The sequence below is a fragment of the Mustela erminea genome, chromosome 10, assembly GCF_009829155.1.
Source record: "Mustela erminea isolate mMusErm1 chromosome 10, mMusErm1.Pri, whole genome shotgun sequence".
Taxonomy (NCBI): Eukaryota; Metazoa; Chordata; class Mammalia; order Carnivora; family Mustelidae; genus Mustela; species Mustela erminea.
This window is the reverse complement of record NC_045623.1, coordinates 76,165,467-76,192,206: the sequence shown is the minus strand read 5'-3', so window position 1 is coordinate 76,192,206 and position 26,740 is coordinate 76,165,467. Positions and strand designations below refer to the sequence as shown.

At 53.8% G+C, this 26,740-nt stretch overlaps 1 protein-coding gene across 1 annotated transcript in view; it reads left to right on the top strand.

Annotated features, from left to right (window-relative positions):
• The window catches only part of SZT2 (SZT2 subunit of KICSTOR complex), a 52,352-nt gene that overhangs the window by 6,900 nt on the left and 18,712 nt on the right, over window positions 1-26,740 (top strand). Inside the window, 40 exon segments of the mRNA XM_032303593.1 lie at window positions 5,173-5,298; window positions 5,604-5,777; window positions 6,066-6,236; window positions 10,037-10,168; window positions 10,927-11,068; window positions 11,451-11,557; window positions 14,526-14,736; window positions 14,966-15,136; window positions 15,525-15,759; window positions 15,952-16,081; window positions 16,768-16,910; window positions 17,140-17,292; window positions 17,434-17,548; window positions 17,763-17,894; window positions 17,896-17,981; window positions 18,078-18,293; window positions 18,684-18,762; window positions 18,977-19,065; window positions 19,326-19,494; window positions 19,688-19,802; window positions 19,913-20,026; window positions 20,214-20,384; window positions 20,559-20,653; window positions 20,891-21,011; window positions 21,100-21,264; window positions 21,354-21,558; window positions 21,852-21,967; window positions 22,102-22,348; window positions 23,203-23,344; window positions 23,494-23,586; window positions 23,729-23,807; window positions 23,914-24,207; window positions 24,370-24,511; window positions 24,701-24,808; window positions 24,896-24,959; window positions 25,174-25,359; window positions 25,695-25,862; window positions 25,956-26,034; window positions 26,167-26,238; window positions 26,458-26,659. Of these exon segments, the coding sequence (XP_032159484.1) occupies window positions 5,173-5,298; window positions 5,604-5,777; window positions 6,066-6,236; window positions 10,037-10,168; window positions 10,927-11,068; window positions 11,451-11,557; window positions 14,526-14,736; window positions 14,966-15,136; window positions 15,525-15,759; window positions 15,952-16,081; window positions 16,768-16,910; window positions 17,140-17,292; window positions 17,434-17,548; window positions 17,763-17,894; window positions 17,896-17,981; window positions 18,078-18,293; window positions 18,684-18,762; window positions 18,977-19,065; window positions 19,326-19,494; window positions 19,688-19,802; window positions 19,913-20,026; window positions 20,214-20,384; window positions 20,559-20,653; window positions 20,891-21,011; window positions 21,100-21,264; window positions 21,354-21,558; window positions 21,852-21,967; window positions 22,102-22,348; window positions 23,203-23,344; window positions 23,494-23,586; window positions 23,729-23,807; window positions 23,914-24,207; window positions 24,370-24,511; window positions 24,701-24,808; window positions 24,896-24,959; window positions 25,174-25,359; window positions 25,695-25,862; window positions 25,956-26,034; window positions 26,167-26,238; window positions 26,458-26,659 (5,759 nt within the window).

Sequence of the window (26,740 nt, the reverse complement as noted above, 5' to 3'; positions counted from 1 at the left end):
ATAGAGGAGGAAACTAAAACTCAAGCCCAGAGGCTCAGCTGTCAAAGTGCACATTGGAACCCACACCAGCAGCTCCTCCCCAGATTCCAAGAACAGTTTAAAAAGAGAGAGCAAGAGAGAAAATATTTAAAAGGCACATATTAGTGAAAACCTGGTAAAAACAACTTTCATGGAAGCAAAGGAAAAACCTAAACAATGAAATAGGCTAGTTTTTCCATAAAGTAGATGAGGAAGGATGGGAACTCTTGGACAACAAAGACCAGGTGTTGATAACAGTGAAAAATTAGGAATCACTGGTAAGAAATTCAGAACATAACTTGACACAGAAGAAAATAAATAAAGTTTGTGAGAGCAATTTCCTTCATTTATACATTCATTCAACAAATATTTGAGCACCTAGTGTGTCTTGGCACTGTGCTAGTTGCTTGGGATACAGCAAAGAACAATATATAGACACAATTTCTACCTCCCTGGAGCTTCCAGACTTTTAGGGGAAACAGACATTATGAAATGCACAAATACTTTGTTATAAACTGGTAGGTGCTCTGAGGAGTTATAGACTGCCTCCTGAATGCCTGATAGAAATACTTAACTTAGTGTAGGGAGTCATAGAAAGATCCATTCATTAAAACCAGAATCACCAATATTTTAGTGCTAGAAGATGGAGTGAGCAAGTGTTCCTGGTTGTTCTTATGGTGCTGACCCATGGACATGTGTTCTCCCCTGTTTAACCCAGCTCAGATGGGACCCAAACTCCCTTTGGTGTTTCCTTGCATTTCCTTGTTTCTTTCTTTGGAAAGGAAGAAAAAAAAAGTCTTTACTAACTACCAAAGAAGAACAAGAGGAAAATAGTACCGAGATTAGTGTTAAGATTATCTCACTTTGAGAAGAGTTGTGCTGAGTATTAGTTTTAATTTTTTTTTTTTTTTAAGTAGGCTCCATGCCCAGTGTGGAGCCCAACGCATGGCTTGAACTCAACAACCCTGAGATCAAGACCTGAGCTGAGATTAAGATTTGGACACTTAGGGGTGCCTGTGTCTTAGTTGGTAAAGCCGCTGTCTTCGGCTCAGGTCATGATCCCAGGGTTCTGGGATCGAGCCCCGCATCAGGCTCCCTGCTTGGTGGAGAGCCTACTTCTCCCTCTTCTGTCTGCCGCTTTGCCTACTTGTACTCTCTATCTCTCTGTCAAATAAACAAAATCTAAAAAAAAAAAAGAAGAAGAAGTTGGACACTTAACCAACCGAGCCACCCAGGCTCCTGCTGATTATTAGTTTTAAACATTAACCTTGCTTTGGTTAGGACATATGGTGAATTCACTTATTGAGCAAAATCATATGGAGCATCTGATGTGCTAGGCACTGCTGTAGGCTTTGAGGATAGAGTGATAAACAGGACTGCTGAATTTGGGTATCCTTCCCATTCTGATAACACTCTGAGTCCCAGACCATCCTTTTCTAGATAACCTTGGCCCGGATCCAGCATCAGCAGTTAGACAAGAGTGGGCACTCACACCCACACCAGCTCAGCCAGTCCTGAAAGAGAGCTTGACTAGTTTATGAGAGCATCCCACGATGAAACCAAGGGCGAGGTAGAGGGCAGGTAACTGCTGCATTTTCCTTCTTTGCCAATAAATCCCTTTTCAGTTTCTAGCATCTTGGCAATGAGAGTGTACAATCTGACGGGACCTTTGGGGGGAATGGTGGTTAGAAGTGATGGTAAATACCTATATTTGATTTTTCTGTTTAACTTGGAAATTCCGCAGCTTACTGGTTTCCAGTGCTATCTTGGCCATCCTTGACACCTTTTTATTACTTTCCAATTAATCACCAATTTTTGTCTTGTTCCAAAGATTCCTTAAAATGTCAGTGAAGCTCAGTTGTCTTGAAAGTTAGTTCAGCTGAGTGTGTGTGTGTGTCTGTGTATAAAACCAGGCTTTCTCAATGAAAGGCATTGCTGGCTTACATTCTGGCACAGCTGCTGTCTCATGGGGGACCAGTCTCAGTTTATAGAATGGCTGCTTTGAGTAGCTCTGGTCTAGGCCATTGTCATCTCCCCTGGTCATTAGGGGATCTTTCTGAATCACATGGTAGCCAGAGGGAATTTTTTTTTTTTAATGCAGATATAACATTACTGCTCTGCTAAAAAAAAAAAAAAAAAAAAAAAAAGTTCAGTAGTTTGCCCTATAATATTGAATTACATCATATTGATGTTTTAACTTTTTTTTTTATCTTTCTGATTATGCCAGAGCATCCTTTCTGCCTGTAGAGATCCTTCTCGTTCCTTTTTTTTTTTTTTTTTTAATATTTTAGGGACACCTGGGTGGCTCGGTCAGTAAGCATCTACCTTTTGGCTCATGTCATGATCCAAGGGTCCTAGGACTGAGTTCCACACTGGGCTCCTTGCTCAGTGGGGAGCCTGCTTCTGCCTCTGCCTGCCACTCCCCCTGCTTGTGCCCTCTCTCTCTCTCTGACAAATAAATAAATAAAATCCTTTTTAAAAAAGACTTTGAGGGGTGCCTGGGTGGCTCAGTGGGTTAAAGCCAATGCCTTTGGCTCAGGTCATCATCCCAGGGTCCTGGGATCGAGCCACACATCGGGCTGTCTGCCCAGCAGGAAGCCTGCTTCCTCCTCTCTCTCTGCCTGCTTCTCTGCCTACTTGTGATCTCTGCCAAATAAATAAGTAAAACCTTTAAGAAAAATAAAAATAAAAAAGACTTTGAGGGCAAGAAAGAGAGAATGGGATGGGGGGAGAGGGAGAAGCAGACTCCCTGCTGAGCTGGGAGCCCAAAATATGTCACTCGATCCCAGGACCCTGAGAGCGTGACCTGAACTGAAGGCAGAAGCTCAACAGACCGATCCATCCAGGCGCCCCAAATCTTCCCTGCTCTTTCCCCAGTTTTATCCATGTGTCATGCTCAGTCACTGGGCATTGTGGCTCATGAGGCCTGAGTTTGATTTCTGATCCTCTTCCTACTAATTGTGTTAAATCATTTCACTTTTTTGGACAAGTTTTTTTCTATTAATGTTTTATGTGCCAACTGAATGAGCATACTTGTGTGAAGAGCCTTGTGTTGTGCCTGGTAATAACCTGTAATAGTTATTTTATTTTATTTTATTTATTTGACAGAGAGAGAGAGAGAGTAAGAGAGGGAACTCGAGCAGGGGGAGTGAAGAGGGAGAAGCAGGTTCCCTGCTGAGCTGGAAGCTCAGGGAACACAAGCAGGGGGAGTGGAAGAGGGAGAAGAAGGCTTCCCACCAAGTAGGGAGCCTGATGTGGGGCTCGATCCCAGGACCCTGGGATCATGACCTGAGCTGAAGGCAGATGCTTAACAACTGAGCCACCCAGGCGCCCCGTACTAGTTCATTTTTATCATATTCTTTCTAAGTGTGAGGCACAGTGCTGAGCACTTCATGTACCTGATTTCACTTAACCCACTAAACAACACTAGATCGGTATTAGGATTAGATCCATTTTATGTATGCTGGCACTGAGGCTTGGGGAGGTTAATTACCCTTTCCCCAACCTCACAGGCAACTAAGAGGCCAAACTGGGATTCATGCCAGGCTGTCTGAGTCTGAAGTTCTTGCACTTAGCTTCTCCAGGGGGCCATCAGATGTATTACAGGTACTTAAGGAATGGGAGTGCCTTCCCTCTTCTTGCCTTCTGCTCTCACCCATGCCACTGCCAGAGGCTGTTTCTGCATCTTTTGCTACATGCCTTCTGTCCTGGAGAAGAAATGCTTTTTTCGTCTTTAGTCCTCGAATCTCTGCTCTCCATGCTCCTTTGTGCCCCTAGGCACCCTTCCTTAGTGGCTTTTCCGGGCTTTTTCTATTTCTTCTCCCCATTACCCCATTTAGGGGAAGAAAAAAACCTTCCCTTCCTTTCCATACCACATTTCTCAACAGGCAGTCACTGGCCTCTGCTCATTTCTCTTCTACCACTCTCTTCAGTCCTGAGAGCCTGGCGTCTCCCCTCCCCTGTCAGGGACCCAGGATGAGCAATTTGCAATTTGTCTAAACTGGGAGGAGTGTAATCTTCATCAGAGGCTAGAGTAAGGCATTGGGGTGCCTGGGTGGTTCAGTGGGTTAAGCCGCTGCCTTCGGCTTAGGTCATGATCTCAGGGCCCTGGGATCAAGTCCCACATCGGGCTCTCTGCTCGGCGGGGAGCCTGCTTCCCTTCCTCTCTCTCTCTCTGCCTGCCTCTCTGTCTACTTGTGATCTCTCTCTGTCAAATAAATAAATAAAAATCTTAAAAAAAAAAAAAGGAATTTCAGATAACCCTTGCTCAGGAAGAAACTTTGGGGGAGTTCAGACCAGTGGGCCCTTGTTTTCTGCCTGAGACAGTAGGTGAGTTTATCTGCCAGGACCCAAGGGGTTGAGAGATCAGGAAATGTTCTAGGGGGAGCAAAAGAGGTTGCTCACCAGGGAGAAGTCAAAGGATGGGTACAAGCCTCCCTGAGGTGGCACGGCAAAGTGACACGTTTCTTCGTGTCAAAGTGCAACTGGAGTGGTATTTGTGTGGATAAGAGAGAATGGCAGATCCATCCTGAGCCAGGATTTGGCAGGGCTTCTGGGTGGAAGGACAAGGACAGGGATAAGGCAGCTGGTGCTTGGCAGGACACAGTTGCGTCGATGGCTGTGAGGCAGTGGTGGGAAGGCTCTAGAGTGCTGGCCACTAAAAGGTGTGGAGGGCGGGGAAAGTGTGGGTTGTGACCTGAAGAAGTTGAATCTTGAGGCACTTGGCAGGCTGGCTTGTCACCCAGTGAAATGTCCCTTAGTGGCTGCTCTGGTCAAGGCTTTGTAGGAGGAGGCATCTGGCATCATTGAGTATCTGCTCTGTCGTAAGCAATTTGCCATGCGGAGGGACGAAAAAAAGTAGGACAAGACGGAGTCCCTGCCCTCAACGAGCTCTTGGCTTATAGGAGAAACCCCTAAATGTTCAATAACGTGAAAACGTTACTTCATCGACCTAGAAGTCCACATAGGGGGAGTGGGAGCAGAGACTCGAATCCTTGGGAACACCTTGCACGGAGGTGGGAGTTCACTTTTCACCTTTGCAGCTTTGCCTCTCGCATATCGTGAACTCCTTGGACAGGTTTCTTGCGAGGTGATCTGCGGATACTAGGAACTCAATGAACTGTTACAGATTTTTAAATGTCTCTTTGTCTCCAGGTAGAAGAAGCTGGGCAGGTGTTCCTGTTGATGAAAAAGGATTATCGAATCTCCCGAAATGTCCGCCTGGCTTGGTTCCTCAATCACCTGCATCAGACGGTGCAGGCCACACCCCAGGAGATGCTGGTGAGGTCCAGAAACGTAGAGGCTGTAAGGGGCTGGCCCCAAAGGATCTGCTCTTTTAAGAGGGTCCTAGAAATGGGAGGGGAGATTAACTCTGAGCGGTCCGATTCTAGGATGGGCAAGGGACTTTGCCCACAGGATGATTCCACAGGGGAAATGTTGAATTTTCCAGACAAGGAGAATATATGCTTGGGTTGCGGGAGGTGGAGCTAATGGTTTGCCATTTTTGGATATAGAAGTTCAGGTCCAGGAAATAAAGGGGTGACTCTTCCCGGACCCTTTCCTTTTCTCTCTGTCCTGATTGTCAGCTCCAGTCTGAGCAGGAGTTGGAAGTCCTCAGTGTCCTGCCCCCTGGGTGGCAGCCAGATGAACCAGTGCTTCCAAGGCCATTCCTCCTTGTACCTTCCACCCGGGTCACCTTCCTCGCTTGGCAGTATCGATTTGTCGTTGAGCTCGACCTTAGCCCATCTACTGGCATTGTGGTAAGGGGTTGGGGGGAGAACAGTGAGGGGAAAGGAGGGAGTAGGGGGTGAGAGAGAGAGGGAGAGGCCTGCGAGAAGTGAGAAGGGATCCCAGCTTACCATTGGAGGAAGGAAACAGGCTTTTAAATGGTGAGCGTTGAAAGACAGATCCCCTTCCATTCGTGGCATCGTATTTGGGTGTGTGATCAACCTTCAGGAAAGAATGCCCGTGGAAGTTGCTCGTTTCTGCCCTCTGCTCAGGGCTGCTTATGGTCACACCTGAGAGATCTTTCTCTGCATTGCCCTCAGGATGATTCCACAGGAGAGATCTTGTTTGATGAAGTTTTCCATGCCCTCTCCCGCTGCCTAGGCGGGCTGCTTCGACCCTTCCGCGTACCCGGATCTTGCATCGACTTCCAGCCTGAGATCTATATAACCATCCAGGCCTACTCCTCGATCATTGGCCTGCAGGCCCACCAGGTACCGCATCTCTTCCCCAATTTTGTGCCCTTAGACCTCACTTCTGGGAGTCTGCTGACCAAGTCCTTGTCCTGTCTCTGTGGTCTTGCGCCCAGAGTCCCCAGCTCCGCCAACTTCTTGAACCCCTTTACTAGTCATCTCTGAGTCTCTGTCTTCGTGAGGAGAATCTGTTCCTCTGCTCCACAGGAGCCTTCTCATGAGCTTTAGGTCAGGTGGCCTTGATGAGACACATGCCTCCCTCACTCCTTCTGTAAGTCTGTAGTTCTGGCCCCTGGATGTCTGTTTTTGCCTTTACCACCACCCACCTGGTTTGAATGGAAGGTTTCCTTGTACCCTAACACCTGGCACTACCTGTGGGAGACGATCTTTAGAATAATTTTATGATTTTGAAATATAACCAATAACCCAGAAACATCACTTCTCCCAAGGACGGAGGAGGGTCATTTTCTGTGAGGACCCTGTGAACTGCTGCATGTTCTGACCACACAGATAATGACAGGGCTTATCCACCACCCAAGCAGGCCAGCACAAGACACTCCTTTTGGACAATGGCCAAGTCTGTTACTGGAATTTTCTCTTTGGGGCTTAGATAAGCAGTGGCCCAATTTCCCCTCATCTGCTCTAACCACCCTCAACTCATGGGTAGGGGCTTCCCCTGAAACTCCCTGATGGCCATGTTGTCACCTTCGCTGTCCAGCTGGCACCTGAGGGTCCAAAATCTACAGGGCAGTTGGCCCATGTCTGGATCCCAGCTGTGGTTTAAGGTGCTCTCCTAGCACAGCTGTTAGGACTGTTGGTTGTAGGCTGCGTCGCCAGGCAGAGGCGGGGCTTCACAGGCAATGATAGCCAGGACAGGGAAGGCACAGGTGTTAGGTAATCGCTCAGTGCTCGGTTCATTTTGGCAGGTGCTTACTGAAGCCCAAACTTTGCACGACCTGGGCTATGTCCTGGAGTCACAGATGAATCAGATACTGTCCCTGTCCTGATGGGAGGAGTTGAGAGTTGGGGGAGGAGGGGAGATGGATATTGAAGGAGGTAACTCCAATTGAATGTGATAAGGACACTGATAAGTAATGACTCAGGTGTGGTGGGGGCACCAAGAAGGAGCACCCAGCCAAGCTTGGGGCTGCAACAGAAAGATTTTTGCACAAAGAGGCAGTTGAACTGAGTCTTGAAGGAAGGATTGAGGTGAGTCCTTCAAAGAAGGGGAAATAGGCTTTCTAGACAGAGGGGCCCAAGAGCAAAGCCAGAGAGCTATGAAATGGTGCTTCCAATCTCAGGTGTGCCTTGACGCAGTAATTTTGTAATTCTGCTAGACACAGTAACATTGCGTGTGGGAGTTGGAGTGGTAGGAAAGGGGAGACGAGAGAGATAAGTGGAGGGACACCTAGCTGGCTCAGTCAGTGGAGTGTGCAACTCTTGATCTCAGGGTTCTCAGCTCAAGCTCTATGTTGGCTATAGAGATTACTTAAAAATAAAATCTTTAAAATAAAAGAGGGGTGCCTGGGTGGCTCAGTGGGTTAAAGCCTCTGCCTTTGGCCCAGGTCATGATCCCAGGGTCCTGGGATTGAGCCCCGTATCATGAGCGGCTTTGAACGTCATAGCTAAGAACTTGTCCTTTGTTCCGTAGAAGAGTATAGCGTGGTGAACCAGATTCACACACCCATGTATTTGCTTGCTGGCTGCAGGCCCTTATGCAATATTTGTCCTTTCTACACATCTGTGTATTTTATAACAGGACCAATATCATATGGTGACTGAGTTCATATATATCAAGCACTCAGAACAGTGCCTGCCGCATAGAAAACATGCAGAAATATTAGCTATTAAAACTATTCCCTGTTCTTAAAACTATTAAAAATGGAAGGTTTTTAAGTGGACGGTAGTGGGCTCAGATTTGTCCATGGGCAATACGGATTGGACGGCAGATTCTCTACTGGGGAGAGTGGGCAGAAGGTGACTGCAGCCCCAGAGAAGAGGCAGGCCCTGAACCAGGGCAGCAGCTGTGGAGAAGGAGGAGGCTTACTCAGGTTACCATCCCCCACCCCAACGCCCCCCTTCCCCCCCCCCCGCCCCAGGGTCAGCCACAGGCTAGCTTCCTTCCCCCACCCCATCTTTAAAGCTCCCCAAGATGTGACCTGCTGTTCCTCAAAAAAAAAAAAATCACAAGAATAATGGATGTCCCTTGAAGGAAATTTGAAAAATACATAAAATGCAAAGAGAAACAGAACTCTTCCCTAAGACGCCACTCAGAACTAAGTACTGTGATGGAATTTCCTTCTTGGCTTTGAGTTCTTGTTTATCCTCCCTCACTACCTACCACCCTTCCAGTCCGAAGAGAGGAGAAACATCAGGCCATTCGCACATGCTTTTGTAATGTATAATCTGGGCCTTTTTCCTTGGCAGTACGTATTCTTTGAAAATATGAATTTTAATTGTTGCCCAGCTTGATATTTTATCACATTTTATTATTCCGCATTTAGCCAAACCCTGTTGTTGGACTTGTGGGTTGACCCACTTTTCATTCCTATAAACAGTGCTGCTATGAACATCTCTCCCACCTTAGAGCCCCAGTTCCTCCTAGTCCCCTGATTCTTTTCTTCTCATAGTCAGGCCTTCAGTGGATATACAGAACCCCCTTCTCCCCTCTTCTGGCTGTGACCACCCACTTCCCCAGCCCTGAGTAGGGAGTGAAGAGGTAGTTGTTGCCCGGGAGGGCGGGGGCAGGGGGGTAATGCGCATGTGAGAAGGTGGTGGGAGCCTGACAGAGAGGAGAGTTCTCAGGGGCCTCCAGGCCTATATGAAATTTCTAGGGTGGGGGCACTTACTTATGTTGGAAGGAGGAGGAAGGGAACCCCAGGGAGAAAGAATGAAGGTATTAGACAAAAGGTCCAAGATTAGTTGGAGAGATTAGCTTGAGGGAAAAAGCGGGGGAGGAGTCTTTTCTTGCCTTGGAAGAACAATAAAAACAGGTAGGTGTAAACATTGGGAAGACATTGTAAGTATGTCCAATTCTCTGGAAAGTAGTACACCCTTGGGGTTAAAGTAAGCCCAGAGTTCCCATTGGCTGGTTTCCTTTCACCGTGGAGAGAGGGGTGAGAGTTACCTGCTGAGGATAAAGGGGAGGAGGGAGCACTCACTGGGAAGATGATTTTGAGACTAAAAGAGAAAAGGTCCAGAGCTGCCTCTGTGTGCCATGCTTAGAAATCAACAAGAATTTTAAAAAAGTAGGGGTGCCTGGGAGGCTCGGTAAGTTAAGCGTCTGCCTTTGGCTCAGGTCATGATCCCAGGGTCCTGGGATGGAGCCCCACATCGGGCTCCCTGCTCTGCGGGAAGCCTGCTTCTCCTTCTCCTACTCCCTCTGCTTGTGTTCCCTCTCTTGCGCTCTGTCTCTCTTCTCTCTGTCAAATAAATAAATAAAATCTTTAAAAAAAAAAAGGAATAAAATACGTATGAGTCAGAATGAGAAAGACTTATTAGCCAGGCTGAGGTGGGGCAGTCTGGTGACCTGAGATGGCAAATCTTAGGGCACCCCCGTGCGGGAATTTGGGGAAACCCAGTGTGCAGGACTGAAAGCAAAGGAAGATTGTGAACCCAGATTAAGGTCACGAATGGCCCCAATTCCCTCATGAAGTAGATGATCTGATAAGAGAGGAACTGGCTATGGATTTTGTCAACTTGAGATCCTGGGTGAAAAGTCAGGATTGCCTACTGGGAGCTATGGAGAATAAACAGGCCAGAGAGGAGCTTTCCTGGGTCCCCCTGACCCTCACATCTTGTCTTTCCCTTGTGCTTCTCAGGTGCTGGTGCAGGGCTGCCTTTTGGACCCTTCCCAGCGGGAGGCGTTCCTGCAGCAGGTGTACGAGCAGCTCTGTCTCTTTGAGGACAAGGTGGCCACCATGCTGCAGCTGCAGTATGACCCCCAGAGTCAGGTATGCACGAGAGAAGACCGCTGGAGGCCCCCCTAGAAAGAGGAGCTCTGAAGGGACAGAAGGGAGCGGGGAGGGACAGACCCTAATACAGAAGGAAGAGAGGGCAGGAAAAGGGGCTTAGGAGGCAGAGGGAGCCAAGGAGAGGATTGCTGGCAAGTGCATACCACAGGTTCCCTGCTGGAGGAGGGCTCAAATACACTGCCCAAGACACAGACTTTGCTGGGGGTAAATGTGAAAGCCGTTTGCCGGTGTGTTTTCAGTCCTAGATCTCCTCCCCCACTGGATCTGACAAGGTGATCGTGGGGGGCTCTGTTCCCTAGGACTTTGTACAGTTAAGAATAAAGCTGCTTGGACTCACTTGAACACACTTGCTCATTCCTTTGGATATCCTAGAAGTAGCCAAGGAAATTGAGTCCTACCTTTGTGAAGACTTAATTTGATTGATGTAGAGAATATTTCATCAGAGTGATAGGAAACTCTGGGTCAAGAGCCTCCTTGACAAAAGGCGGGGAACCCTGCTTCTGGACAATCCAGTGCTCCTGCCGGTGCTGGACTCCCTGTCCATCTGCGGGCCAGCATGTGTGCACACCCCAGGGGAGCAAGCACAGTCAGGCCTCGGCTGCAGAGCAGGGGATTGGGGTCTGCACAGGATTGGGCCTGTCTGGCCTGGCCGGTGCTGGGCTATAAATTCTGGCTTGGCTGTGGGTGGGATAGTAATGCCATCTGTCCAATTCTGTCTCTTCTGTAATTTGGGCCAGGCAGAGGACCAGTCCCCAGACTCAGGGGAGGCCCCGGGCCGGAAGGTGGGAGTCTCCATGGTGACAGCTGACCTTGGGCTGGTCAGTATGATTCGTCAGGGCATCTTGGCACTGCAGTTGCTCCCCTCAAACTCTAGTGCAGGTCAGTAGAAGGAATGCTGGTGGGGCTGGGGAAATAGGGTATAAGAAGGGGACATTGAGGCTCCCTGCGTCCCTGGGAAGAGGATGTGTCCTTGTTTCAGGAAGGGCAGTGTGCATCGGTGCATCTCTCGAGTACTCAGCTCTGACAACCATCAGGGACCCTAGTGGGAAGGAGTTGTGCTCCAAGGCCATCACCTAGGACACTGGGATCCAGCATTCAGGAGGGAGAAGCAGGATGGAAGGGAAGAAGGAAGGGTGTTTGCAGATCATAAAATGCATCGGCTGGTGGGCACCCAAGTCTTCAGGGCCCCATCAGTTGGATGCCCCCCTGCGACTTCGGTCTGGTCAGCGTCCCCAGGTCTGTCCGCTATTTCCTATTCCAGGTATCATCGTGATTACAGATGGGGTGACAAGTGTCCCTGATGTTGCTGTCTGTGAGACGTTGCTGAACCAGCTTCGCAGTGGTACCGTGGCTTGTTCCTTTGTGCAGGTGAGGACTTTTCTAGAAAAGAGAAGAGGGAAGTGTGGTATGTCACCAAGTTGGACGTGGCTGGTTACTTTCTTACAGGTGATGATTTCCCACATAAAGCCAATAATATAGTTGCCTGTGTGTTAGTGGGGAGAATAGGTGTCATGTCTAGAATAGGGTAGGTGGCAGTGGTGGGAGAGGATGTGAGGAGACAGCATGTTACGGGATAAAGAGTGCTGGATTTGAAATCTGACAGTCACACCCAGCCTCATCTCCCCTGTTAGATTGATTAGTTATCACTGTTTTGATTGTAAGGATCAGAAAACCCGACTCAAACTAGCTTGAGGAAAGGAAAGAATAGGACTATTCAGCAAACCACAGCCAATTTGGATTGATGGGCCAGAGGGTAGAAAGCAAAACGCTCTGGGAAACAAGGCTGCTGGGTAGGCATCGGCTGGAACATGAAAAGCTGGTTCTGCTGTGTTAAGACGCTTTGGGATAATTCTGTGGGTACTGCAGATAAGCACAAGGAAAGTCACTAGTTGGGCTTGTATTTTATAAAAGTCATTCTTGCTGCTGCATGAAGGCAGGAGTGGAGGCAGGGGGGTTATTAATTGCTGTGCTCAAGGTGAGAGAGGAACAGGGCTTAAATTAGGGGAATAAAGGGTAAGAAACAAGCAGATAGAATTGCGAAAATGAGGAGGTCGTCAACATGACTTAAATTAGCAAGGTGTGAGGGGTGAGTAAGAAAGAGAGGTCAAGGATGTCTCCAGATTTGTCCGTCGGTGGTGACTGGGTAGCTGGCAGGGCATGCAGGAAGAGAAGCAGCTGGCGTGGGTGAGGACAAGATGATGAAACCAGGCTTGTGGATGTCGAGTTTGAGGCTCCTGTGGGTCTACAGGATAGCAGCTGAAGGCATCACCTTTGGAGTTTGGCGTGCTCGGCCTGAATCCTGGCTCTAAGTACCAGCTGTGTGACATTGGGCACCTCACTTGATTCTTGGTCGGATTCATTTGTAAGTGGAAATCGTAGCAGTGCCTCCCTCGTTGGGTGAGACAATGCATGTAAAGGGCCCAGCAGAGTGCATAATTATGTCGTAGATGGCTCCTGTTCAGAGCGGCTAGCATTGGATATGCAGATCTGGTACTCAGGAGACAGCACTGGTTGAGAGAGGATTTGTCAGCCTGCAGGTGGTAATTGAGCAGAGAAGAGGGCCCCTGAAGAACCTTGGGGAATACCAGTGTTGAGAGGTCTTTCCTAGGAAGGGGACCTAGCAAAGAATGAAGGGAAGGAATCAGACCAGAACCCGGAGATTCTCATGTCAGGGAAGTTGGAGTTTGGGGAAGAAAGGAGCAGTCTGCAGTGTGAGATGCAGCGGACGGCGGGTGAAAGGAGGAATGAAAAGCCACTTCTTGATTTGGTGGTAAAGAGGTCACTGGTCCTTTTCAGGTCATTTTGGTGACGAGGTGACAAGGGAAGTGATTGCAGGGGGTGGGAGACAAGGAAGCGGAGATGAGCAGAGGAGTGGGGGCAGGAGAGAATGGAAGCTGGAGGAAAGGGCAGGGCGGAAGAGGCCAGGGCTTGGTTCTGTTTGTTTTCTAAGCTAGACCTCAGCTTGTTTCTAAGAACCCATGAGGAAGCTGAGTTTGAAAATGAAGGAAAGAAAAGGAAGCCTGAGGGAGTCAAGTCTCTCCATTGACAAGAGGATGCTGGCTCAAAGAAGTAGATCAAGGGACTCTTTGGGAGTGGAGAGGAGTCATTCTCCCTCTGAAACTAGAAGGATAGAAGTGACAATGGGAATAAATTTGGCCAAGGGCCTTCCATCCCTCTCTGAAGGAAAAGGTAGGGGTGAGTACTGTGAGGAGGGCTGGCGAGCATCGGGGAGAACTGTGTTGAGGACAGCCCTGAAGGACTTGCTGGGCTCGGTGTAAATGTGTTCCCAGGTGGCACCAACCTAGGCAACCATACAGCTTTCTCCATTTGGGATCCCATGGAGAGGTTGTGCTCCTCACTGGGGTTTGGAGGTCAAAGCAGAGTCAAGAGGGCCAGGGATAGACTTGGAGGTTAAGGGCTGGCAGCCTTAATTAGGTCAAAGAGCAGCAGGAGAAGGAGGATGGAAGGAATCCAAAGGGGTATAGTTGCATGTAATCAGTCAGATGTGGCAATTGAAATTGCAAAAATGAAATGGTTCCAAGAGAAGCCAAGGGACAGCGCGTAGGCAGTGGGCAGGCAAGTGGAATAGAGTTCCTGGAGATGAGGGTTCAGGAATGGAGAAGTCAAGGAATTGAGTGAAACATCTCGAGGTGGTCTTTCCCCATCTTCGGTCAAGGGCCACCTAGTAAATATTTTAAGCTTTGCTGGCCATATGGTTGTCACAGTTACTCAGCTTTGCTCTTATAGTGTCCCAGCAGTCATAGATAAGATGAATGGGCATGGCTGTGTTCCAGCCAAACTTTATTTAATAAACAGGTGATGTGCTAGATTTGGCCCACAGGACATATGTAGTTGGCCGATCTCTGATCTACAGGCTTAGTATTCATGATATGGTTCATGCCAGCAGCGCTGGCATCATCAGGGAGCTTGTTAGAAATGGAAAATCTGAGGCCCACCCCAGACCTATTGCGTTTTAACAAAACCCCCAGGTGTTTTGTATATACCCTAAGGTTTGAGAAGCACTTTTTTTAGAGATGCCTAAGTCTCTCCAATGGTAATAGGAAGCCAGTGACCCAGTTCCCAGAATCTTTAGTGAGTGGTGCAGTCTAGCATTTGATGTTCTGCTGAGGGGTGTGGCTTCAGTTAAGGGCCTAGGGGAGGAAAGTTGCAGAGCAGTGATCTGTCCCAGGAGAACACTGGCCCACTTCCTCTCTGTGGTCCTGGTCCTTGGGGCAGGGGTGACCACAGCCACCAGTTCAGTCTCTTCCACTCTTTTTGTACTTTTTTCTCCTGTGCCACTTTTGGAGCTAGGCCTCTAATTGCTCATTTTCTCTAGGTGGGAGGAGTTTACTCTTATGACTGCAGTTTTGGCCACGTGCCCAACGTGGAACTGATGAAGTTTATCGCAATGGCCACATTTGGTTCTTACCTGTCCACTTGTCCGGAACCAGAACCAGGCAGCCCGGGTCTGACCGTCTACCACCGGGCATTTCTCCTCTACTCCTTCCTGCGCAGTGGGGAAGCCCTGAACCCTGAGTATTACTGCGGTGAGGGGCAGACTGGGGGGACCAGGGGTGGAGGCCGGGAAGTATAGCATGGACCCAGAGGTGATGCAGGAAGGGGTGCCCAGGGGCCCTGAGCTTGGGCCGGGGCTGACTGTTGTGGCACGGTTCTCTCCCCTGGGATGTCAGCATAGCCACCCTCCATTCCCCTGCCCAGCTCTCTGTCAGCTCACAGAGAGCTGCCCACCCCTCCCCAACCTTGCTGGTCTTCTAGGCTCTCAGCACCGCCTGTTTAATGAGCACCTGGTCTCGGCCAGCAGCAACCCTGCCCTCGCCCTGCGCCGGAAGAAACACACAGAGAAGGAGGTGCCTGCCGACTTGGTCAGCACGGTGTCTGTACGGCTCCGAGAGGGCTACAGTGTCCGAGAGGTCACACTGGCCAAAGGTGAGGGTCACCAGGCCCTGCCCCGTCACGCAAGTCTCAGACCTGCCAGACAAAGCAGAAGGCACCCGTGAGATGCTGCTTGTCATTGCAGATAAGTGGGTTCCGAGCCGCCTTCAGGGCCTTATGCTCTTAGCATTTAGCCTCCTGGTTCCATCTGCCAGGGGTGGGTCAGCAGCGGGTGGTGTAGCCAACTCTGTTTTCACATCACTCCTATAAACTTCTGTTTGTGGCAGTTGGCAGGCCCTAGGCCTGAAATCTCTGAAAGCATGCTTGGAACCTTTTGCCAGGCTAGAGTTGCAGGAGGCCGGTGGGGGTTTCGGATAGAGCTCAGTCCCAGGCTGGAGTGCTGTGCCTTCTTCCCGTAACTAGCCTCCCGCTTCCCCTGAAGGAGGGTCTCAGCTGGAGGTGAAGCTCGTGCTGTTGTGGAAACACAACATGCGCATTGAGTATGTGGCCGTGGCGCCCTGGCCCCTGGAGCCTGAGGGCCCTCGAGGAACACGGGTAGAAGTGACAATGGAAGGGGGCTATGACATTCTGCATGATGTGTCCTGTGCACTAAGGCAACCCATCCGCTCACTGTATCGTACCCACGTCATCCGACGATTCTGGAACACGCTGCAGAGGTGAGTGAGGTCACACCGCTCAGTGAGCAATGCCCCATTTGTTGTGTGGGTGGACAGAGGGATGAAACTGGGAACTGGCGAGAGCGCCCCTAAGGCCCAGGCTTGTGTCCAGAGTCCCACGTCCCCCTGGGACTCCTTTCCTCTGTGCCCCCTGGAGTCAGGGGTGGCTCAGGGTTGGCCCTTGCTCTGCAGCATTAACCAGACGGACCAGATGCTCGCCCACCTTCAGTCCTTCTCTTCTGTCCCGGAACACTTCACGCTTCCTGACAGCACCAAGAGCGGAGTGCCACTCTTCTATATCCCTCCCGGCTCCACCACCCCGGTGAGTGACTCCGAGGCTCATCAGCCCCACTCCACGCCCACCCTGGCTCGGACTGGCACAGCTTCTGGAGCCCAGAGCCGCCTCCTTTTTCCTTCCCTCTCAAGTCTCAATTCTGTTGCCCAGAATTCCTTAGCTTTAGCCTCGAGAGCAGTTCTCCTTCCTCCTTCCAAGTTGCTGACAGAGAAGGATCTGTAGAGAGGCTGTCCTCAGCAGATCACGGGTGTCAGGGGTAAAGACTTAGAGAATGCAAAGGTGCCCAGGAGCCCCTTCACCCCGTCTTCACATGGCGTGTTCTGCCCCCTCCCCCCTGGCATCTTCACCCGTGCCCACTGCCATGAGCTGTGCACTTCCAGAAGACCATAGCTTACTTTGTCCCGTGCTGACTTCATCCTTGGCCTACGCTGGCACATGGCCGGCTCACCCTGAGTTCCTGCTGTCACTCGGCTGCTTTCCCCTAGGCAGTGATGGAGATGTGGTAAGCTCTATCCTTCACCTGGATGCAGCTTCAAGGGCCACCCAGTCTGTCTCTGGGCTCCTCCTAATCTGGCCTTTGTCCTAGGCTCCCGTCCCAGGCTGGGCTCTGAGCTCCTCTCTGACCCCTGGACCCCACGGTCCTGTTTGCCAATTGGCTCTTGTGCCATGATTCTCCACAAAGGCTCCTACAGGGCTGTCCTTCCCGTCCCCAGGTGCTCTCACTTCAGCACAGTGGGTCCGACTCCTCCCACGCCCAGTTTGCAGCCTACTGGAAGCCGGTGCTGTCCATGGATGCCAACTCCTGGCAGCGCTGGCTGCACATGCATCGGCTGGTGCTCATCCTGGAGCACGACACGTGGGTACCCGCTGTGGGCTGGAGGCTCAGGGGGGTGGGACGTGGGAGGGGGACAGCAGACAAGCCCTCACCCCCCTCAGCTGAGGGAAGACGATGACGCTTCCCAGTCTTTCCCAGTTACCCACACCCACATCCTCAGACAGGACCTGGCAGAGAGCAATAGCAGTATGTGTTTGGCCCCCACACTTGGGACCGTGAGGCCTCACCTCAGCCCATCCCGCTCTTCCAGACCCATCCCCAAGCACTTGCACACCCCCGGCAGCAATGGGCGCTACAGCACTGTGCAGTGCAGGATCTCGCACTCCTCCCTGACTTCCCTGCTTCGGGACTGGAGCAGCTTCGTGCTGGTCGAGGGCTACTCCTATGTGAAGCTGCTCTCCAGGTATGCAGAGCGGTGGGCTCCCGCTCCTCCCTGTCCCCCACATCCTGCATCTCTTCCCCTAAGCCCAGACCTCACCATTCCTTCTCCTCCACCCACTGACTCCCCACATTGAGCTGCTCACTGACCCCCATTTCTCCCTAGTGCCCCTGACCAGCCCCCTTCCTCCTTCTACATGGTCCGCATCATTTCCAAGGCCCCGTGCATGGTCCTTCGCCTGGGTTTTCCCATCGGCACACCGGCCCAGGCCCGACACAAGGTGAGCTGTGCCCTGACTGACTTCCAGACCCAGGAGCCCTGGAGGATGGACTGGCTATTTCTCCCCCATCATATAGGGCCAGGGCCAGTGGAGACAGGAGCCCCCAGACCAAGGAATGCTTGGAGTAGAGGGCTCTCTCACCTTGTCTGGGGGCCCCTTCTTCTGGACCTAGAAGGGATGGAGTTAGGGAGATCTGATCACTTTTCTCCCCCAGATTGTGTCGGGTTTGCGGGAAGAGATCCTGCGGTTGCGTTTCCCCCACCGGGTGCAAAGCAAGGAGCCAACACCCAAGGTCAAACGGAAAGGTCTGGGGGGCATTGGTGGGGGCAGCTCTCCCTCCAAGTCCCCCCCCCATGCTGGGCCCGCAGCAGGCGCTGTCTGACCGGCCCTGCCTTGTGGTCCTGCATAAACCCCTAGACAAGCTACTCATCAGGTTGGTGTCGAGTCTGGGGCCCAGGTCGGGACCCATGGGAAGGCTGAGGCTCAGCTGGGTCTGAGTGGTGATCGAGGTGTTGCCTCTGTTGCCCAGGTATGAGAAGCTACCCCTGGACTACCGGGCGCCCTTCTTACTGACACTGGAGCCGCCGGGGCCACTGCCGTTGGTGTCGGGCCGCTCAGCCTCTTCTAGCCTAGCATCGCTGTCCCGCTACCTGTACCATCAGCGGTGGCTCTGGAGTGTCCCATCGGGCCTGGCACCTGCACTGCCACTCAGTGCCATTGCACAGCTCCTGTCCATCCTCACTGAGTATGTCATCTGGGCCAGGCTGGGCAGTTCAGGGAGGGGAGAGAGTGAGTATAGACTGTGGCTTTTGCCCTGGCAGAAAGCCTAAGTCAGACCCTGCCCCTCTCTGGGCCCCGCCGCCCCCACTGTTATGCACAGTACTGAGTGCAGAGTAGCGCCTGCCGCTGCCCTCTCTGTCTCCCCGCTACCCACCACAGCTGGCTTACTTTGGCCTATGCAGCTACAGCTTGCTGCACCTGAGGCCCCAGTAGTCTGAGCATGGCTGCCAGCGGACAAGTCTGCCAGGACGGCTGCTGGAAGTGGCCACATAAGTGGCATGTGGTGCAGGAGGATGGACTCAGTGTCTCTCCACCATCTCATCCCGTCCCCACCCCTACCTTTATGGGGTTTCAGAGTCCGACTCTCCGAAGGCTTCCACTTCGCTTGCAGTGGGGAAGGAATCATCAACATGGTCCTGGAGCTTCCAATTCAGGTACCTGCCGTCCCTCGTGACACCTCCCCACCGGGGCTCATCATCAGAGGGACATCTGCCTCTCAGCTGGGTTGGGACTGCTGTAAACGGCCTCATGGGGACAGAGTTACCCAAAGCCCGAGACCAGTCACAGGACAGTGTGCCAGGGGCTAGGGTCCGAGGGCCCGAACTGGCCTGGCTGAGGTTTGCCCAAGATCTGCCATTGTGCCCACAGAATGAGCCCCAGGCTGCTGGCGAAGAGAAGCACACCTGTGTCGTCCAGTACATCCTCTTCCCCCCACACTCTGCCTCTACCAAAGACAGGTGGGACCCGGGTCCTCTTTGGGAGCCGCCTCTTTCCACATTCCCACTTGTCGCTATGGCCCCCAAAGTGCTGTTCCTGGGCTTTTGGAGAGTTGGGGTAGGGGATGCTGTTTGCAGTTGCTTCATCAGGCGGATGCTGGTCCGGAAAGGCCCTATGGGAGTTCCATCCATCCTGTGCACCCTCTGTGAACTGACCTCCTGCCACTCGCCTGTGGATTGGACTCTCCTCTCCGCCAGGCTCAGGGTTCCTCCTCCTTTAGCTTCTCGACAGATGATGACAACGATGTGGAGGTGGAGGCCCTGGAAGGAGATTCCGAGCTCAACCTTGTCACCGAGGTGTGGGTGGAGCCTCAGTATGGGCGGGTGGCACCCGGCCCTGACAGCTGGAAGCACCTCCGGGACCTGACGTACTCCGAGATCCCTCGAGCTGTGAGTGGCCTCTGAAGGACCCCCCAACCTTACCGGGGGTGGCGCCGTCCCCTCCGGAGCAGCCCGTGCCCTTCCTGGGCCCTCTTTTCTGTGCTCTGCCCATCTCTGACTATGCGGTCTTCCTGCAGAGTGGCCACCCGAGTACTCTGGCTGAGGGCAGGCTGACCCCTGACCTCTGCTCTTTGTGCCCCAGCTCCACCCTCGGGATGCTGCCTGCATAGGCTCCATGCTGAGCTTTGAATACCTGATACAGCTGTGCCAGAGCAAGGAGTGGAGTCCCCTGCCCCCAGAGCCGAGGGTCTCTGCTGGTCAGTGGGGAAGGGGCCCCCAGGGTGGATCAGGAGAATTGGGTGGAGGGAACCATAGCTGGGGCTTCTGGGTCTCATCAAGGCTCTTGTCTTCCTTTCCTCCCTCCTAGCATTGGACCAGGGAGGAGATACCTGTGTCCACGAGATCCCTTTCCATTTTGACCTAATGGGGTTGTTGCCCCAGTGTCAACAGCTGCAGATGTTCTTCCTTCTGCTTTCCAGAGGTGGGTGAGCTTCCTCCTTACAGACCCTTAGGGCCCACGGGCATGGGAGTGAGCGATCCGAGAGAGCAGATGAGCGCTGGGGCAGGCGGTAGCTGGGAGGCCGCATGAGGGCCGCCATGGCCATGGCGGAGCCAGGGTGCCGGGGAGCAGGAGGCCCTCGGTGCTGAGCGGAGTGTGTGTCGGGCAGAGCCAGAGGGCGTCCCTCTCGCCGAGGGGCCCTGTCCCGCCAACGACACGGTGCTGTGCCTGCTGCACAGCTGCCTGGGGCAGGAGCTGAGTGACCGGGAGATCCCGCTTACCGCTGCTGAGCAGGCCACCTTCTTGAGTGAGGTGCTGCGACGGGCCTGCCACAGTCCAGGTGAGCTCCCGCCTCTTTCCCAGACAGCACCCTCTGGCCCAGCCCCTTTCTCCCCATCCCTGTGCAGCAGGGCGGGGTTCTGTCTCTGGCTTTTGGCCTCCCTGTCTCGTCCCCTCAGAGCCCTGCCTCTCTGCTGGCCCTGCCCTCGCCCACCCACCTCTACCCCCATCGTAGGTCCGGGGGAGCCACCGGCAGGGGGCCACAGGATCCTAAAGGATGGAGCAGTCAGCAGCACCCAGGCCACTGGAGACGCAGCTCCTCCTCCCCTGGTCAGCACTGCTTTGTCTCCTTGGGCCTGTTTTCCCACTGAGCTTCTGTTAGCACCAATCCATGCCCCAGCTGTCTGTCACCAGGGATGCTAAGTGCCTCCTACTGGAGACAGGATGCCATCCCTGCCCTTTGTCCTGGATCTCACAGCTCTACCTAGGGCTGCACTCCAGGGTGGGGGAGGGGAGCCAGGCTTGGGTGGCCCTGCAGACTGCTCTGAGGTGGTTTTTCTCTTACAGGGTGGAGGTCCTGAGACGCTCAAGCCTCTCATCTCTGCTCAGGCCCCTCAGTGGCGCTGCTATGCAAGGCTTGTGACTCCCCAGCATGTGTTTCTGACTTTCCTCCCCGCGACCTTCTCAGGTACCGCCCCCTCACCTTCATCACTGGCCCCTAGACTCCCTCACCAGGCCAGCCAGCAGCTGACTTCTGTCTCTTTTTTCCTCTTCAGACATCCAGCACCTGGCTGCCTATGGCCTGGAGGGACCCTCTCAAGAGGAAACAAAGCCAAAGTTTGGGGATTGGAGCGGGGCCGCCAGTCTGAAAGATCTGGGAGGACCTGGGGCGAGGGCTGCAAAGGCCCAGGTCCCCACACTCAGTATCACCCCAGCCAGTGGTAAGTCTGCCGGCTCTGAGTCAGTTAAGCAGGAGCAGAAACAGGAAGAAATAGAAGGCTTGGGGATCACGTGATACCTCTTCCCACAGACACTGCCCAAAACCCAGAAGACCTCAGCCCACCGTGCCGTCGGGACTTACAAGCTTATGCTGGGCGTCAGGCCCCGCAGACAGAGAGCGCAGATGCTCCCCGGACCCGGTGTCCTGTTTACGTCTATAGCTGTGCCCTGGAAGCACTGAGGGAGCAGATGGTTGGCCTGCAGCCCCCTCAGGCACCCCGAGACCTCATCTTCCGGTGAATACCCTCGGTGCTGACCTAGGTTCTGCCCCCCACTGCGGCCCCCAGCCAAGGCTTACAACCACCACGCTCAGGCAGATAGACTGACAGTTCGATGATCAGTGGCAGGAACTCAGTCCGTGTCTTGCCGGCTCCTGGCTTAGCTTCCTTCAGCAAACCACTTGAACTTGCTGGGCTGTGAATATTTTCAGTGGAGATGTATGGGCACTCCACGGGAGCATGGGTGGTTGGGGAGTCTGAGATACCCCTCAGGAGAGTTGGCCAAGCTAGTTCCTCCCTCCCATTCCTAGGACTCCGTTCCTCGACCAGCCCTCCTCGTCCTCAGCCTGGATGGAGCCCAGGTTCAAGGAGGCAGCCAACCATTGTGCCTTGCTGCAGGAGCACGCACAGCGGTGCTACGTCCGTGGTGAGCAGGAGGCCACGTGAAGGAGCGTCAGGAAGGAGATGGGGGGGCTTTGTGGGATTCCAGGCATGGGGGCTGGAGGGGCTGTTTCCAAAACTTGACCCTCATGGCGCCTTCCCCTTCCTCCCCTTCCTCAGGGCTGTTCGGGAGTTTGCAACAAGCACAGAGTGTCTCTTCGCAGGACTTGCTGATCGCGGTTGATGCCTGTGAGGAGCTGCTACAGGAAGTAGACATCACCCCTTTCCTGCTTGCACTGTGCGGCCACACTCGGGGTTTGCCTCAGGCACCCCCAAGCCCCGGGCCTCTCAGCCCTGGGCCCTTCAGCAGCAGCATCGAGGAGGGCCCAGAGCCTCGGGAACGAGCTGTCCTGGCTTCTGAGTCCAGGTTAGGTTGGTCCCAGAGGGACGCATCAGGGCTGCACCAGATCCCCGTAAACAGACTTCCCGAGCCAGGGGTCGGACTGCGCCAGGTCATGCCCACACATCGGGGAGGCAGTTGCTTTGTCGCTGGTTTCTTGCTCCCATATTTCCGTCTCCTCTCTGTCTCTCCTGTTCCGGCACGGAGTATGCAGCTGGTTGAGGGGTGGAGAATTGCTGGCTGCCATCAGTGAAAGGGGAATCTTGTTCTGAGGACACTGGTGCAATAGTAGTAATCCCTAGAACCACTCTGTGAGTTCAGAGTGTGTTGCTCCCTGCTGGGTCCCCAGCTCACCTGAGGGGCCCAACAGGTCCCCGATGAAGGGAAGGAGAAAGGCAAGCGAGCAGACAGCTATGTGTCTGGCCCCCGTGGTGTGTTAACATCAAGAAAGGAGAAGAAGCAGAGGGAAGAGGGTCCTGATGACACCCAGGTCCAAACTCCAGCCCAGTTCCCTGTCTGGAGCTATACAGCCTCCGCCCTCCGTGCCCCCACATCCGTGCGTTTTTACCCCAGCAAACCTTGCTTCTCCACCTGTCTTCTTCCCCAGTGAAAGAGGTCACCTTCCACCCTAGTCAGAAAACTGGGAGTCCTCCTTACTCAGACCTCTGTGTCACAGAAATGTCCAGCCATTAAGAAACGTGGGGGTTCGAGCCAAAACGGGTGGGATGGTTGCTGCCTCTCCCACTGCCCTTGCCATTGTACTAAGCATCCTTGCTAGAGCCAAAGACTTTGTGAGCCACTCCCAGTAGGGACGCAGGCTCCTCTGGGACTTGGTGGCTCTTAACGCCTCAACTCCCCTCACCCCCACTCTGACCACTCAGCATAGAGACGGAGGACCTCAGTGAGCCTGAGTTTCAGAGCAGCCGTGTCCCTGGCCACCCAGACCCCAGCCTGGAGATCTCTCTGACAGACGTCTGCCAGCTCAGAGGAGAGGCGCATGACGCCCTTCATGGCCTCATCCAGGTGGGACACTTGGTGGGGGAAGAGGAGTCCCGCCTGCCCTCAGCCTTGGTGGGCTGTCCTGGGACGGCCTGTGGAGGTGTCTGCTAGGCTGGGGGGAGTGTTCTGCTGAGGGCTGGCTGACATAATAGCCTCCTTCTAACCCCAAACAGGAGAAGTTCCTGGAGATCAGCAGTCTCCACTTCCGCACGGTGCCCTCCAATCCACACTACTTCTTCTACTGCCCTCCGTCCAGCCGGCGAGAGGTCAGTGGCTTCCTCCCTTCCTCCCTCAGACCCCTGAGCCACAGCCCCACATACCCACCCGGATCCTCTTGACTTGGCTCCCTGAGGCCCCAGTGTGGCTCTTGTCTGGCCTTGGCTAAAGCTGTCTCTTTCTTTTGCTCAGGATGAGGGCCCTCGGGACACAGTGGACAGAAAAGTCAGTGACCTAGAGTTCTCAGAGGCTGAGCTCATAGGAGAAGAAGGTGTGTGGGCAAGTGGGGAGAGACGGTACGGCTGCTTCAAGCCGGGATTTGGGGCTCTCTGCTATCAGCCTGTCCCAGTGAGCACACAACATGCACCCTTGTCTAGGAGACACGGCAGCCTGCTGTGTGGTCACTGAGAGCGACCCAGAGCTTGAGGTGGAATATCGTGAGAGCCGTGAGCCAGAGCTGGGGCCGGTGGGGCTTGACTCCGCCTCACTGTCTGATGCTGACACCATGAACCCTGATGAAGACTCCTTCAGCATCCTGGGGGGCGACTCACCGACGGGGCCGGAGAGCCTGGTGCGCGACCTGCCGCCTCTCTTCCTGCACCTCACGTGCTCGGTGCGTCTGCGTGGGCAGCACAGCTCAGTACCCGTGTGCAGCCTGCCCACCTGCCTGGGTGAGTGCGGGGTCCCTGGGGGCGGGCCACAGGTCCCAGCACAGCCCGCCTGCCTGTCGGGGATGGGGGAGAGGGCCTATGGATGTAACTCATTAGCACAGGGACTTGAAGTCTTTGCTTGTCCCCAGGCTCCAGCAACCTCTGATGTTCCCCCTCTCCCAGGCCAGGTGCTTTCCAGTTTGGAGGGCCCCCCTGTTGGAGGCCGAGTGCCCCTGAGGGACCTCAGTGTTACCCTGGATGTCTTCGTGCTGACCTTGCCTCTGGAAGTGGAACTTCCCCCAACCTCGGACCCTCAGCACCACCGGTGTGGCCACAAGTTTGGTGGGGGGAGGGGAGGCCTGGGCCTTGCTGGGGTGGGGGCCCATTAAAGGAATCTAGAGGCACTTGGGGACTCGGGATCCCTTAAGGATTCCCTAGGAGGGCCTAGGACTTCCTAGGAGGCCTAGGAAAAGAGTAGCTGCTGATCTTTGACCTTCGCTCCTACCCTGTTCAGGTCCACGTCTGAAAGCAGTGCTTCATTCCCACGATCCCCAGGGCAGCCATCATCTTTAAGGTCGGATGATGGCCTGGGGCCCCCACTGCCACCCCCAGAAGAAGACAGGTACTTCCCCTTCTGCCTCTCAGAGTTCCTCGCGCCATATCAGTTTTGTTCTCTGGAAGCCAGCATCTAACCCTTTCTTCCACTTAGGCACCCGGGACTGTCCAATTTGGCCACACCCCACAGACTGGCTATTGAGACCACCATGAGTGAGGTGAGGGCCTTCCCTCCCCCAGGCTAAGTGACAGCCCCTCAGCACTAACTGATACCCTTGCCAGCATATGAGGAAGGTGAGGCGCCCCTTTATTCTGGGATCAAAGTAAGGCCTCCCTAATCTGTGAGGCAGGGTGTCTTCTAGTCTGCAAGTGAGGTGATGCCCTAGGTGGCAAGGAGGTGCCCTTGGCCATTTCCCGGATTGCTCTGTGTAGATCCACTGGTTGCTGGAGGATGAGATGGTGGGAGCCCTGCGAAGAGGGGGCATCCCTCAGAGCCCTGCCCTGCACCGTGCAGCTGCCCACATCCACAGCTCTCCTGGACGCTCCACCTGCCTTCGCCAAACCCTGCCACTGAGTTTTGTGTTTGGGCCAGAACGTTCCCTCACACAATTCAAGGAGGTATGCTGCCCTCAGAACGCCCACTGATGGTTCTAGGGCCCATTCTTCTCCAGACTCCAGATACGGAAGTAGAAGGGCCTCTTCCTGGTTTCAGTCCATAGCGTTCCCCTCCGAACAGCCTCCTCACCGCATTGTCCCCTGCCCCATGCCTGGCAACCCAACTCAGCGGGAAGAGACCCAGCCCCTTTCCTTGCCACTAGGCCTGTTGAAGTTTAGGCAACTTCCAGACCCTTTGCGTACCAGGTAGTTGTGAGGGTCTGATGAGGAAGTGTGGGGTGCCGTGAACAGGGAGGGCTGCTTCTGCTTTAACTGTGACCTTGGCTTCTGCTCCCCAGGAGTTTCGCCGCCTTCACCTCCCTGGCCATGTTCTTCTTGAGGATCCTGACAGTGGCTTCTTCTTTGTGGCAGTTGGCCAACAGCCAGGTGGGTCCCAAGGGGAGCCCCCTTCAGCAGCCTGGGCTTGGCACAGCCATGAGGACAGGGCCGAAGGCATCGAAGGGGAGGTGAGCCTTTCCTGGGATGACCTGGGAATGGGGGGGGGGGGGTGGAGGTAGGTGTGTAGGGCCTGTATTCAGCTCTGACTTCCTGCCCTTCAGGCCCTGACAGCCAGCCCCCAAGCCCCTGGCTCCCCAGAGGGTTCCGAGGGCACCCCCCTCCTCAGCCTGCCACAGGGAGGTAAGAGAGGACTTGGGCAACAAAGTCTGGGGGCTAAGACCAGGGACTTACAGATCCCTGGCCCTGCTTCCCTCCTCGGGCAGTCCTAAGCAAGTTCAGTAGAGGTTCCAGACCTTTCCCTTCTCTTCCCAGGGAGCCAGCCTGGGCCCAGCCGGGGGCTGAGCCTTATGTCCAGTCAGGGCAGTGTGGACTCTGACCACCTGGGTAAGCCGGGACAGTTCGGGGAGGACTCTAAGCTGATGGGAGGCAGAGACTGGGCTGTGCGGCAGAAGGACTGGGCAGGGGCCATCAGAAGGGACTGAAGGACTGGGCAGGGGCCATCAGAAGGGACTGACGTGAAGGGGCTGGGCCCATCAAGCCTGACACGCTTGGAGAATCAGATGAGCCAAAGGTTGGGGCTGAACCTCAGCTCGTTTGACACAGGTTACGATGGTGGCAGCAGTGGCTCAGACAGCGAGGGTCCCAATGAGACCTTGGGGGAGAAGCCTCCCTTCATGTTGCGGACCCCACCCGGGCCGACACCTCCACAGCCTTCGCTCTCAGGCCTCCCTGGGCCCTGCCTGCCTGACTTCTGGCTCATCGTTCGGGTGCTACAGGATCGTGTAGAAGTGTATGCCCACGCACAGTAAGTAGGGGCCTGCACTGTGCCGCTTTTCCCCAGTCCCACAACACTCCTCTCCAGGGTCATCCCAAAGTAAGACATGGG